At 30.5% G+C, this 15,098-nt stretch overlaps 2 protein-coding genes across 3 annotated transcripts in view; one reads left to right on the forward strand and one right to left on the reverse strand.

Annotated features, from left to right (window-relative positions):
• Positions 1–15,098, forward strand: part of LOC117170613 (exosome complex exonuclease RRP44) — a 53,547-nt gene that overhangs the window by 22,895 nt on the left and 15,554 nt on the right. Inside the window, exon 15 of one of the 2 annotated variants that reach the window (XM_033357495.1) lies at positions 6,433–6,510. The exons of the other annotated variant lie outside the window; for it this stretch is intronic. Coding sequence (XP_033213386.1) covers positions 6,433–6,496 — 64 coding nt within the window. The 3' untranslated portion in view covers positions 6,497–6,510. Of the gene's footprint in view, positions 1–6,432; positions 6,511–15,098 lie in introns of those variants that run through there. 2 annotated transcript variants of the gene reach the window in all.
• Positions 1–15,098, reverse strand: part of LOC117170614 (acyl-CoA synthetase short-chain family member 3, mitochondrial) — a 36,544-nt gene that overhangs the window by 2,729 nt on the left and 18,717 nt on the right. Inside the window, exons 5-11 of the mRNA XM_033357498.1 lie at positions 13,371–13,467; positions 13,067–13,275; positions 8,811–9,039; positions 8,485–8,595; positions 4,510–4,709; positions 3,185–3,330; positions 208–430 (exon numbers count right to left, since the gene is read on the reverse strand). Coding sequence (XP_033213389.1) covers positions 208–430; positions 3,185–3,330; positions 4,510–4,709; positions 8,485–8,595; positions 8,811–9,039; positions 13,067–13,275; positions 13,371–13,467 — 1,215 coding nt within the window. The remainder of the gene's footprint in view (positions 1–207; positions 431–3,184; positions 3,331–4,509; positions 4,710–8,484; positions 8,596–8,810; positions 9,040–13,066; positions 13,276–13,370; positions 13,468–15,098) is intronic.

The raw sequence follows: 15,098 nt of genomic DNA on the forward strand, positions 1-15,098 counted from the left end.
TATCTAAGGATGGTACTATAGAACGCCACCTCAAGGTAGGCCTAGTGGCGCCATCTCTTGGTCAGGCCGGAAACTTATCAATCCACCCTCGTATAAAAGTCCTTGTATACTGCTTTTAATAATGTATTATAGTTATTTCAAGCTCAAAAATGCGCATGGCATATTAAAGACATAGTTTTCGAGAATTATTATGAGAATGGAAATTACCGTTTCTCATTACGTATAAGCACAGGGGAATTTCTCCTTTAGTATGCTCCGGGACACCGACAACTGCCGCATCGACGACGTCACTATGACGAAGGATGACATCTTCTAAGGCAGAAGTTGAGAGTCGATGTCCGGCAACGTTGATAACGTCATCGTCTCGAGCTGTTACGTAGACGTAGCCAAATTCGTCAATGTATCCCGCATCCATAGTGTCATAGTAACCCTGAGAAAATTGGTGCAATCAGTTTAATACTTGTTTTTCCATTTTTTTTACAATTTGCGATAGATTACAGTTCTGGATTTAGACTCAAATAACACTGATTTTTATTCAACCTTACTATAAAAGCAGATTCTATATTCAATTGAAGGGTTGACGTGCAAACAGGCGTAAGTGCTAACACCCGAATTTGACATGAGACACAAGAAACTGACTAAATTTAACGCTTTTTTAAAATAAAAAATTACCTTTGAGCTATTACTTAGCTTTACTGAATTGGATAAGAAGGTTTAAGAAAAAGCAACCATTTACGACAAAATTCTTGCAAAACGAAAGGTGCTTTCCTAAAACGCCGATTTTGACTCACAAGAAAGAGTTTAATAACTTTTTTATTTTCTAATGAAAAAAACACGAGAATTACCGTCAGCAAAAAAAAAAACTTATCAAAGAACACGGCGCGTCCCGAAAAGCGCTAAACCTGACAGAGAAAAAGCTGTATAACTTTTTTATTTTCCAATTAAAAAAAAAAGAAAATACTTTTTAGCTATTACTTAACGATAATATTTACATACATATATTTAGATTAAATAAAATATATATAACACTGTAAATCGTTTTTTAAATGGAAAATTGTTTTTTAAAGTATAATATATAATAAAAACTATTTAAAAAATGATACATATATATTTCTCGCTTTAAATTCATTAAGACTTATATATTAATATGGTAAAAACATTATTTTGTTAATCTAGAACTTCAAAACTAATTTTTTTTAATGATCAAATTGTTTAAAAAACTTATTTAATGAGCTTAAATAATAATTTATGGGAATTTTTAAATTTCAAGGAATCCATTAATTGATATTCTTAAAGATATAACAGTTCAACAAAATTATTTTAGAATTCCATACCTTCAAAATGATCAAAAAATATCTTTTAAAAAATCATGTATTAACCAAAATGACAATTTACGGACGCTTTTATGTTTCAGAAATGCACTCATGAATATTATTAAAGATTACAAATACACTGCAGTGTAAAAGTTTACGACCACCTCTTTTTTTACTGATAAAGTTCTCTTAATTTTAAATATGTCAGAGCTAAAAAATTTTCTCTTTAAAGGGTCGAATGCTCTCAAAATTCGTTACAAACTGAACCCATAATGAAGACAATTTGTCTATTTTTTAAGTAGATATTTCAAAAATAGAGAAAATTTCAATGTTTTCTTAAATTTTCAGTAACTTTCGCAATAATCAATATTTTTACATGTTCTTCTGCTCATCTTAAAGCAATTTTTCTGCAGCATTGGTGCAGGTTGTGAGCATGAATATAACAAATTTTCATATCACAGTATAGGAATTGGACGTTCGAAAAATCTGAAAACATCTTATCTGTAGTCAAATAAGAATAAAAATTGAATAAATATATATTTTAAGGGACTTTTATAGAAACTTTATAGTTATATATTTTATATACTTATAAACTAGAAAAATAGTTTTAAAATGAGCTCAAGAACTTAGAACAATATTGATTATTACGGAGGTTATTGAAAATTTAAACAAATATTGAAATTTACACTATTTTTGCAATATCTATTTAAAAAATAGACAAATTTGCTTCATCCTGGGCTCATTGTATATAGAATTTCGAGAGCATTCAACATTTTAAAGGGAAATTTTGGTAGCTCTGACATAATTAAAATTAAGAGAACTTTATCAGTCATAAAAAAAGAGGTGGTCGTAAACTTTTGCACGGTGGTATAAGAAAAATATATTTCATTAGTCTAGAAGCCTAAAAAGTAAAACAAGATTGATAAAAAAGCGTGCAATAATGAACTATACAATAATAATTTATACATTTTAGGGAATGCATTAATTCATATTCTTAAGGATAACTATGAACAAAAATATTATTTCCTGAGTCATTTTTTCGACTCAATATTTTCATAGTTTAATTCAGCACCATGATATGTTGTAAATAGCTTTTTATTTTAAATTTATAATCTAATTTTTCAAAAGTTTTTTTGTCAAAAAAAAGTCAACATGGTGGCTACTTGACGGGAAAATGGGGAAAACCGGTAAATGATCGGAAATATTGTTCATATTCACTGGTAAATGGCCGGGAATTAGATTTAGTGGCAAGGATTTTTTTCTCGAATATACTAATTCTGAGTTGAAAGAGTGCATTTTATTAAATAATTATTAATTTGAGTCGGGACATTGGATTTCAGTAAGAAAATATAAGTTTGACAATTGAGACAGAAAATTCCCATAAAGAATTATAATTGCGACAGAAAATTCCCATAAAGAATTATAATTGCGACTAAAAACGGGGAATTTCGATGAGAATTATAATCTTTACTTACGAACACAGAATTTCGTAAAGAATTATAATTTTGTCTTGGAACAGTTAATTTTTAACATAAACCGGAAAATTAAAAAAAAAATTTCATTCTGATTTATAAAAATGAGATTTACAATTTATTTTAATGGAGCAGAACAATTTTGACATGGTGCAAGAGCTTTGGAAAATAATTATAATTCTGACTTGGAAGAATGGAATTAAAAATAAAAATCCCTGTTCTAATTCTGAATTATAATGATTGAAAAAATGCTCTGTTCCAAATCAAAATTGTAATCCTAATCGCCATAAATGATCTGATGCTCCAACTCAAAATTATAATTATTTTCTAAAATTCTTTATTGCAAATAAAAACGCAAATTCCAAAATTAAAATCTGAAATTGAACCTGAAACTCATACCGGGTATTTTGAGAAGTAAACGTCCTTAAACCTCTCAGGTGCTAGGTGAAGTGTCGACATGACACCTGGTGGTAAAGGTTGTTTTATGACGATTCTACCAAGTTCGTGCGCCTCAGCTTTGCTTCCATCCTCTCGTAAAACTTGAACTATTAAAAAATGAAAAGGAAAAAGAACTGTTAGAATGTAGAGAGAAAACATCGATTTAGGATGTAATTATTAACTCCGTTTATTTAGGGTCGTTCAAAAAAGATTTCATCATCCTCTTTAAATGAATGTTTTTATTCATAGCAACAAATGAGCCAAAGTTATGAGGACCACTATTTAGGTCATCTATTAGAGTTTTAAGGAAGAAATTCAAACCAATTTTTTATTTCAGTTTTTTTTTCGTCCCTTGATGGTCGCACAAAATTGGTAACATTTTCTTAACTATATATTTAAGTTCTAATGCATGTTCAGCAAGTTTTATATGAATCAATGAAGCCGTTCTGTTATACGATTTTTGTGTTTAAGATAATTTACTTAATTACTTTCTCTATGTTAAATAACTCTCGAAAATATTTTTTATTTATATATTTACTGCGCCGGGATAAGAAAAAAGTTAAGATAGAAAAAATTTACTTGGAAAAACGTGAAATTTAGATTGTTTAAAAATTAAAAACAATTTTTTTCTAAAAACTGTCGTAGAAAAGATTTTGTTGTTTATCTTGGAACATTGCTGAGGTTATTAATAATCAATAAAAATAAAACATTGATTATATCACAATGATTTTGATACTAGTGTGGGAAATAGATATTTGTTTTCTCCGGTATAGTTCCAAAAATATTTAGTTGTATAACAATGTTTTCAAATAATATTTCACGTATTTCATCATTAAGAAATGAAGTGAATTATCTTGAACACAAAAATCAAATCACTAGTTTTCAATGATTTTCCTAGCTTATTGTAATTTATTCACTTCACGATAATTAAATGTCACCAAAACTTGTAGATATAAGCCTGAAAAATAGCTTTTCTTTCACAATTTTTTTAATACGCTAAGATTATTTGAAGAATAAATTTCCAAAATGATGGTCCCTATAATTTTTTATTTATATGTTGCGATAAGAACACAAAGATTAATTTAAATATGGAGGTAATTTTTCTACCTTTTTGCTGTTTTCAACTTAAATTCATTTAGCCGAGTTCTTCTAGCAGTCAAACTTCATTATTTGACTTATATTTAAAAAAAAACCGAAAAGCGTATTTATTTAAAAAATCCTTTTTTACGATCCTACAGTTCATACGTGGTGGAATTATAATTTAGAGTTATTGTTGTAATTTTTACCATTGAACCCTGGGAAAGGCATTCCTGTACTGTACTTAGGAGGGTTCGTTGTATGACCCAATCCTAAACAAGTTGCTGTAACAGCGTGACCAGTTTCAGTTTGCCACCAATGATTAAGAATTGGTACTTTAAAAGTTTTCTCAGCCCAGGCTTTTGTTTCATAATCACAATGTTCTCCCGCTACGAATATCGCTTTTAGTCTGTGGAGAGCAAAATTGACACTTCATTTTTATTTTAGGATTACTTATTCAGATTTACCGGTCCTTGTATCTATTTCATTAGCATTTCAATATTATCGACAGGTACACAATTAAATTAGAAATTCTTCCTACTTATAAATTTGAATTAAGTATAAGTTAATTTGAATGAAATATTCAGGGTTGCTACAGTTTGAGAAATTTCAGAAAATTAGGGAATGTTGTCTTTCTTTGTTGAATTAAACTGTTTCGCATTTAAAATAAAAAGACGTTTTGGTTGCGACATCAACTATTACATTTTTCGTTGAGAGTTCATACTTTTTGCTTTAAAAATCAACTACTTTATTGAAAATGGGAACTGCAGTGAACCCTAGAGTGAGTGCCGGTTTTTGGGCTGACCTTGGATCTAACTCCCCAGACAAAGGTCCACTTTGAATGTAAACAGTCAAGCGTGTGTGGTCCCCCCCAAATCCTTTCACAATCCTCGCTGCGCCGCGACAAATCTCGGAAGAACAAACTCTGGTGGGGGGGAACGAATTTTCACGAGTTTAATTCACGGCACTGCTCCTTGATTTTATTCACGCTTTTGCGAAAGAATTAAAATCTCAGGACCCACGCTTTTAAAGCAACGACCGTTGCTTTAATAGTATGGATCCTGAGGTCTTAGTTCTAGCGCCAAAGCTCGCATAAAATGAAGGAGCAGATCCGTGAAATAATCTCTTGAAATTTCTCTCCATGTATTTTTTAAAAAAACTTTTTTTTGTTCAAAATTTAATTATTTTGTTAAAAATTAAACTATTTTGTTCAGAATTATTTTTTTTCTGTGTTGAAAATGTATTTTTTTAACTGAAAATCTAAATATTCCGTGTTTGATTGAAAATTCTTCTTTCGAGGTAGAATATTATTCATTTTGATGATTTGCACATCTTTTTAGTTGAAGATTTATTTCTTTGGCTGAAAAATTAACTATTAGCTTGAAGATTCCTTGAATAATTCAAATACAGTGAAACTCTTCTATACCGCCGATTTTGGGGCTCACGGTGGGTGGGAACTAACTCAGTATAGCTCGCTCCGTTTTTGTTTTTCCACGCCTGAGTGCTCGCCTGAGTGACAACCGCAACCCCCGCGCAGCTCCTGTAACCCTACCTACGGCGCACTATAGGTCAAATTGCATTTTTCTGGTTTAAAATCTAATTTAACGAGAAAGAATAGAGATAACTTAACAAATTTTTTAAAAATAAAGTACGTGTTACATGGATTAAAGGAAAATATGTAAGAATACTGACCTTGCTTATTGCAGGGGTTGAAGTAAGGGGTGAAATTGAGCATGTTTAAAAAATCGATGACCTTTTCCTTTAAGTTTTTCTAAATCTCAACTGTGTGGATGCTTTCTCGCTATTATGCTCCTTTTTAGGGATTGAAATGGACAGCGAGAATCTGAAAATGCGAAATATCGCAGAATAGAATTGCAAATGGTTTGCGTGGGGATTGAATATCATTTCGGCAACCATTTCTGCATAATTCCACTGTGTAGATGGTTCGACGTTCCCCCCACTCTAGGGTATATTCGAAGAAGGCGTTTTTAAGACCTGATCATTATAACAATGTTATTTAGAAAATAATTGTTTATAAATTGTAATTTTCTATTCCTAATCAAGTAATGTTATTAAACTTTCATAATGATAATTTTGGTTTGACACAACATAAACGTTCCATAAACTTTCAGATGGACCGACTGCGGATATTTGCAACGTCTTTACAACGTTATTAAAACGTTGTTACATCGTTAAATCAACTTTCATTCCCAACGCTACCATTTTTTTAAATTAATATATTTTTTAATTTATATATAAAATAACAAATTGTTGATACGATATTGTACAAATAAAAATTTAAATAGTAATATAATAAGAGACAAATCCAAGTACTTTTTTTATTATGATTTATTCAAAAAAAGTATAGATATTATAATATTGTATTTTAATATTTTTTTATGCAAAAAAGTAAGAAAACATAGATTATTGTTACAGCATATTTCTTAAAACGGACTTGATTTATACTATATTTTCACACAATCCAAATCTAATTCTATTCTGCGATATTTCGCGTTTTCAGATTCTCGCCGTCCATTCCAAAACCTAGAAAGAAGAATGATAGCGAGAAAGTAGGAATTTTCTGATTTTTAGACACTTACCCCTTATTTTAATCCCTAATTTAGGAGTTGATGGTACCCTAATAATTTTTTCCTTCATTTCTATTACATTTAATAAAATTTAAAAAAAATTATATCGATAGCATGATTTCCCTTTGGGATTTAGCAAAAAGAAAGGCAAAAGGTCATCGATTTTTTAAACATGTTGAATTTTAGCCCTTACTTCAACCCCTAAAATAAACAATGTAGGCATTCTTATATATTTTCCTTTAATCTAAGTAGCAGGAACTTTATTTTTAAAAAATGTGTTGACTTATCTCTATTTTTTTTCGTTATATTGGATTTTAAACCAGAAAAATGCAATTTGATCTGTAGTGCGGCGCGGCGTCAATTCTCGGAAGGGCTTTAGAAGGGAGGGCTATTAAAGGGTTTTACTGTACTTGGTTGCAAATTCATGTAATTTGTTAACAATTAATCTTTTTTGTATGTAAATTCATTTTCTAACTAAAAATTTAACTGTACCATTTTTTGTAAAAAAAAGTGTTTTTCCATAGAAATATAATCTTCTTTATTAAAAACTCGTCTGTTTGCTAGGAAAGTAATCTTATTATTAAAAATGAATCTTTTTGGTTAAACAATAAATAATGTAGTTAAAAATTTACATATTTGGTTAAGAAATAGTTTCTTGGTTTATTATCTCTGTTAAAAATTCATATCTTTAACTGAAAATTTCACTATTACTTTTTTTGGTGAAAAATTTATGTTTTTTTATAGAAATTTAATCTTATTGGTTGAAAATTGATCTGCTTGGTTGAAAATTTCTTTTAGTTGTTCGAAATTTAATTTTTTGAATAAAAATTTTAATATTATATTTTTTGGTTGAAAATTCGTTTTTTTACTGAAAATTTATTTTTATAACTGAAAATTTAACTATTCCATTTTTGGTTGAAAATTTATCTTATTTAGTTGAAAATTCATTTATTTCTTTGAAAAGTTGTCTTTCAGTAGATAATTAGTTAAATAATAAATTCAAAAACATGAACGTTATTATGTGTACATTGTAAAATTCTGATAATGACTGTCGATGCACGGCTGCAACGTTAATGATACTGTGAGATCTCACAACTTTTTTTCATTCAAAGAAGCTTCGACCGGTAATCTACATTTTTATTTTTTACCACCACCTTCAACTACTCTGTTGCAAATTCATGTAGTTTACGTATATAATACATAATTTGTGGATGACCCCTTATAAAATTATGTATGACTGTTCTCATTGAAAGTGTTTAAAATAAATTCAGAAACAAATTTTTGTTTGCAATAATTGGTAATTCACAATATAAGTGATATATTGGGGGGGGGGGCAGAAGTTCCTGACAAATGTATCACGTATTTTTTGAATGGCTCCTAAAATTATTGATCTCCCATGTGTAAGGTTTTTTTTTACACCTATAAGAAAAATTTTAAACGGTCAGGGTAAATAAAAAATTGGTCAGGAAAAAGTCGGGGAATTTCGACATTGGGATTTGTTAGCGACCCTGATATTGATATTTCTTATCAATTTCAGGTCAATACACATCTTTTTTACGTTATGTATGTACAATTTGTTGTTAACTTTGGACTTACGACTTTGTTGAGTATCTTCTGCCAAACAATATCTCTGGATCAGCGCGGCGGATAATTCTAAATGCTGTTGGAACAGTGAATAGGGCATTTACTTTGTGTTGATCTATAATCCTGAAATTCAAATAATTGAATAATAGAATTTTAAGCCGTTCAATAAAATAAAAAATATAGAACTTTGAAAGCTCCATGAAGAATCACAATCCAGTTATTTGGAGTCGAAATTTAAGTAAACTAACCGGATGCTTATTATGTTTCTATGTGCATTCTTTATTTACAAAATCAATTTATTTCCTTTGTGCAAAATTTGAATACATATTTTTACATGCCTGAAGTATTGACCAGCATCCGGTGTCCTGTCCGGTTTTCCTTCATACATCACGCTGGTGATGCCATATAAAAGTGGACCATAACAAATGTAGGAATGCCCCACTACCCACCCCATATCTGATGCACCCCACCAGGTTGAATCTTTATCCATTCCATAAATTGCATTCATAGTCCAACATAGAGTAGCTATATGACCACCCAGTGGTCTTTGAATTCCTTTTGGCTGATCTGAAAATATTGGTTAAGCTTTGCAATTATTCCTAAGTAGTATAATGACTTTAAAAAATCGGAATCACACAAATAGTTTTCTTAAGAACACAAAAAAAAAATAATATATTTTTTGTTCTTGCGGTCGTTGAAAAATTATATTATATAACCTCTTTTTCAATAATGATATACCTAACTTTGAAAAATAGTTTGAAATTAAGAAAAAAAGCTTAAAGACCCTAAAGTAGTACTAAATATTCAGACAGTGAATCGAAATTTTTTAACTATAAAGTATTTTAATTTTAACTAAACTGAAATCATATTTAGTAATTTTATATCTAATTAGCTAATCGTCAATTTAAAATGATTTTCATTTATCAATAATTCAAACAGAAAGTGTTTTAATAGCTTCCTTGTTTGAAGAAAATTTAATAATTGTTCACTTTTATTGCAACTGAAGGGTAACTTTCTAAAAGGATAAAAACGTGTTTCGAGAATGGGGTAACTGCCAAAAGTTTTTCTTTTCTTTTTGCAATTTTTTTTAAATCAACTTCTACAGATTTATCTTGCATTTTTTTTCGTTCAATTAAAAATTAGAATTTAAATTAACGCAACGCCTAATGTTGAGAAATATTCTCCTCGAGCGAAAAAATTATTCATCCTCAGTTTTTTCTGAATTAGAAAATTTGTTTCAATCAAACTTTTTACACCTCAATTCAGCATTACATTGTATCGAGAGCAATTTTCTTTTCTTAAATGAAAATGGGATTTTTAATCACAGTCTAAAGTCGATAAAACGTGTACCTCGAGTGAAAAAAATGTTTGTCTTCCATTTTCTCGGAACTCAATTACATTTGTCCATCAAACTTTTTAAGTTTTAATTCAGCACTGATGTATCTCGAGAGTAGTTCTTTTTTCTGTATAGAATATTCGATTTTAAGAACCTTTTTGTGTCAAAAAGTATAATTAAAGCGTCCCAAAAAACTTTAAAACGAAAATAGTGTATCAGTTATGCTTTTGATTTGCATTTTAAAATAATTCTATTTAGAGATCGGTTATCTTTCATTCATATAATTATTTTTCCTTTTTCGCTCAAAAAGCCTGTTTACCTTTAACGCTACGTGACATTTTTGCTCTTTGGATGTGAATGGAAAGTGACTTAGCGTTCTCGATAGATTTTTTGGCGGTGAACACTAATCTGCTATAAGAAATTTCCTATCATGTCAGAGTTTTTAGAGAATTCAGGTCAAAAAACCCATTTTTGGCAGTTTTTGAGAATATATAGCGGTTAGACACGTCGGGTTAGAAACTTTGAAAATATCTCAAATTAAAGCTTATACTTTTCATTTTCACGTGCAATGTTTGCAATTTGTTCACATGTAACGTTAAGTGTTTTGTAGTAATACAAAAAACGCAAACAGTGCTTCAACGGCGCATGCGAAAAATTGTTCAAAGACTTCAAGACTTCACGTAGACATACAAAGCCTAAAGTTGACTTTATAGGTAGTTGTGATACAAGGATCCTAAGTGGTACTTTTTTGGCCGAGTACTGCAATTTACAGAATGCCAATTTACACTTAGGCGGTGAGTGTTACATACTATTTTTTATCACACCAGTCAATCATAAGTGCAAATAGGTTGCATAGAGTCCTAATCTAAAAACCCGTGAGGGTCCAGAGACGGAGTCCGCTAATGTGCGTAGGGTAAGAAGTTGATACTAAAATGCTTTAAGTACCCTAAGCACCCTAAATAAATACCCTAAGTTCCCTAATTCTGATAAATATCCAAAAACGCGTTTTTTAACACTTTGACCTCAATTTCCTCAAAATCCTGATGTGATAGACGATTTCTGAAAACGCATTCGTTTTCAGCTCAAAAAACTATTCAGAAAACGCTTAGTCAATTTCCATTCACAGAATTGACGTCACCGTAGTCTAATCCTCAGACTAATGAGCCTAAAGTGACATTCTTATTTTTACGTTATATAGAGAGGGTGGCCATTGAATCGGGAAACCCGAAATTTGTTGGGACCGAGAATAGCATGGAAATGGCAGTGAATTTATTTTTTGACCTGAAATTTAAAAAAATGGTTACGAGAGAAATTTATTCTATCATTTAAAAAACTTAAAAAATTGTCCATTTTAAGTCTTCAAATATTTTTTATGATTTTTTTATTTCTTATGATTTCTTATTGATTTTATTATTACATTCTCATCAAAAAATATATTAGATTTGTGTCAAATCCCCTCGCCCACCTCCCATTTTTGTCAAATCTCCACGTTTGAGACCCCCTGAATCCGAAAAAACTGGTTTTTATGAATGTGTCTGTTAATGTGGCTTTTTTGTATTTCTGTTTGTCTCTGGGCACGATAAATTTTGAAAAAATTAATCTATTAGATTGGCCTTTGGTACATTCATGCTGTGCACAAGTGTGGGGAATATAAAAATACCGAGCGCGGAAATACATTATCGAGCGTGGAGCGCGAGATAAATATATATCAAGCGCGAAGCTCCAGAAACAACAGTCGCGCGCTCAAATGAGCGAGAAGCGCCGTGCGTGCGATTAGAATGTGCCCGCGAGGCGGGAAAATGTTTTTAAATGATTTTTTAAATGATTTTTTTTCTAGTAATAAAAATTAAACAACAATTGGTTTTACAAGACGATTCTCAATTTGTTCAAAATAAAAAAATGTACCGTTTTTAACGTTAAAAATTAAACTATTTAAATTCGAAAGAATTGGTAGTCAAATAAATTTAAACGTCCAATTAAAACTTTAGATAAACTATTTTCAATTTTAAAATCATTCAAAATGAATAGATTTATAATTTAACACTTCAATTCAATTTCGAATCCACTTTATCATCACGACAATGCGCCTGTTCCTTCATGCTTAGTTGCACAAGCAAAATTGCATGAAATCGGCTTCGAATTGGTTCCTCAACCACCGTATTCACCAGACCTGGCCCCCAGCGACTATTACTTGTTCCATAACCTGAAGAGATGGCTCACCGGTAAGCGTTTTTACTCAAATGAAGAGCTCATAGGTGAAACTGAGGCGTATTTTGGAGACCTTCCGATCGAGTACTTTTCGGACGGTATCAAAAAGTTAGAAAATCGTTGGACTCGATGTATCGACCTAAAAGGAGAGTATGTTGAAAAATAAAACCGACTTTGGCCAAAAAAACGTCTCTGTGTTTCATTTTTCAGGGACTTATCAGACTGCCTAGTATCAAATTTTTTATTAATGTGAGTTTAAAGATGGGATTATTTTTTATTTTGCGTATAATGATAGTTTAGATTTATCTTATTTTAGGCAGAAATCTTTCAACTGTTCAATTTATAAATGTGAAAAATTTAAATTTTGCATTTTAATGGCATTTAAGTTAAAATTGTTTAATTGAAAAGTGTTAAAAGCTTTTATTTGATGCGTATAAAATATTGAGCGTTTGAATAAAAAATTTCGAAATTACAAAACTGGTTAAGCTTCATTAGTAAAAGCTTAGAATTCAAAAGAGTTCCACATTAAGTACTTTGATCTCCAGTGCAGTTTTGATTAATTAAAATGAAAAAAAATTGTTTCATGAGTATACATTTTTTAATTTCAATGACAGTGAAAAAGTGTTGCGAACACGAAAAAACTCGTAACTGATGGTGAATTATTTTCCTGGATAAAAATGATCAGCCTTCAAGAGTAAAACAGACTCTGTTTGGATTCTAAAATTAATTGCATATTTCTCTCATTTTTTAAGATTTTGAATGATCTAACTTTTGAGTCGAAATAAAAATGTTTTATGGCAATAATAAATTCGTATTCAATGGAAGCGAAACCAGCTTTGAGATGAGCTGAGTTGGAAGGTATACTCCTTGTTTAATGTATTCATTACCAATTAGAACATCATTCACTCCGAATTGTTACCAATTACATCCCCTTTAATTGCTTGCATTCTGCTTTAATTATTCTGTTTCTGAACTAGCATCACAACATGTAGCAAACTATAAAAAAGAGAAGAACAAGGGGTTAATTCATTAGTATGTAAAAGTAGATACCTGTTGTTCCGGAGGTGTAGAGAATGTATAAAGGTTGATTAGCTTCGACTGGGACACATGGATGTGGTTTGGCTCTCCTCACTAATTCGTCCCAGTCGAATTGATTTTCAAAAAGCGGTGCCTCCCATACGTGTCTTCTTTGATAAACTATGCATTTAGGCCTTGGGGATGCAATAATTTCCAGAGCCTCGTTTAACATATCTGTGTATCTTTGGTTTCAATAAATAATTCAATGTTATTTTATTTCTAATTTTTCTATTTAATATCCATTCTTGAAATAAATATTTGCAAGAGAAACACCTACTTGATAACTTTGGTTGGCTCTAGACCACAACTAGCAGCAATTATAACTTTGGGTACAGCATGATCTATTCGTGTTGCCAATTCTTTAGCAGCAAAACCTATTTTGGAAAATTTTAAATATTTTTAGTTTTGAAATTCAATTTAAAGTTCACTTCTACATCGAACTTCAGAATGTAAAAATCTCTAATTATTTTATTTTAATTAGAAAAAAAAAACAGAATTCAATTAGAAGGAAAGCAGAAATGAAGGGCAAAGTAAATAACTCAAAATAATGAACTGTACAAAAATGAGGTATAACGCACAAATTGTCTCCGTATTCCACATTCTTTTCCCTTTTCCAGTTTCCTCCAGCCCAGGGTTTACAGTCTTTCCCTTTTTTCCTACGTTGTCCCTTTTTAAATTCACCCTTTTCTCTTATTTTTAAAAGTTTCTTCTTTTCCCCTTTCCACTTGAAATATACAAAATTTTTAAATACAATATTTGAATTAAAATTTGTAATTGAAATGTAAAAGTTGAATAATAATAATAAAATTGAATATTCAAATTGAAACAACTGCAAAGTTAAATGATCGAACTTGAAGCATAATAAACCCTGCGTGTGTGGATTATATTTTTCAAGACACGGTGTGTACTGTTTACACTGGGTCTTTTAGGGAACAGGCGAATTTTAAAGATTTTTAAGGCTTTACAAAAATCTGAAAAAATTCAGGGATACTTCTCGAAGTGTGTGCTTCATGTCTGAGTAGTTGCCAAATTCAAAAGTTTTAAACCGATGTCACCAAAAATTGAAATATAGTGCAAATATTGGAGGGAAATTTGAATATGAAATTTCGATTGTTCCTTTAAAGACCCAGTGCACACAAGAAGAGTAAGTGAAATATTGAAAATTCAGTCAGCTGAACTTCAAATCTGTATTCGACCAATTCTGTTTCAAACCAGACAGAGAGACCCAGCTTAATATGTAAGAATAATTTCGTATCTGGATATATCATTCTATCGTGAAAATAAAGGAACACGTATTTCACAGTGTAATCAACAATTCTTGTTGTATTTGTTGCAATCATTCAAAGATTACCTGCGAATTCTCAAAAACGGCCTGAAAGTTTCTTCAAAATGCAGTATTCCTAGAACGGGTATAGGTATTCAGATAAAAATTCACATACCTCGAAAAGTTCAAAACATTTTTTCTTTTCTTTTTTGATCTTTGGCATCGCTTACGAGAGAAAAAAATTATATTAAAAGAAATGTTTCCGTGAGGCCTTTCAGAAAATCTTCTTTATTTTTTCCAATGTTTAAAAAAGGTTTCTGCTGATATAAAAAAAAGTAATTCTACTAGCTTACTTTAACTTACCATTTTTTTCTGAGATCAATACTGCAGTTTAATAAAACTTACTGTCAGTGTTTGAGAACCTGGGACTTATCTTGAAATTTTGCCTCATTTCTTATGCAATCGATCATTCAGTGTTGAATAGTCTGAAAGTTCATTGTTAAACCTTAACATATAAAATTTGCACTGTTTATTTGACCGATTTCAATCTAAATTATTTAGGCTTTAAATGAACTAAAGCCTAAATATTTTTTGGCTATATGTATACAAATTTATTATTTTCGAAATGTAAAAAAAATTACATTTACCAGGTGTATACATATGAAACCGGTATTGCCATCTAGCGGCCAGTAGGCACACTTGTAGGCACTGTCGGAACTTACCATTTGTGCTAATTGGCGT

The sequence above is a fragment of the Belonocnema kinseyi genome, chromosome 4 (assembly GCF_010883055.1).
Source record: "Belonocnema kinseyi isolate 2016_QV_RU_SX_M_011 chromosome 4, B_treatae_v1, whole genome shotgun sequence".
In the NCBI taxonomy this organism is placed as follows: domain Eukaryota; kingdom Metazoa; phylum Arthropoda; class Insecta; order Hymenoptera; family Cynipidae; genus Belonocnema; species Belonocnema kinseyi.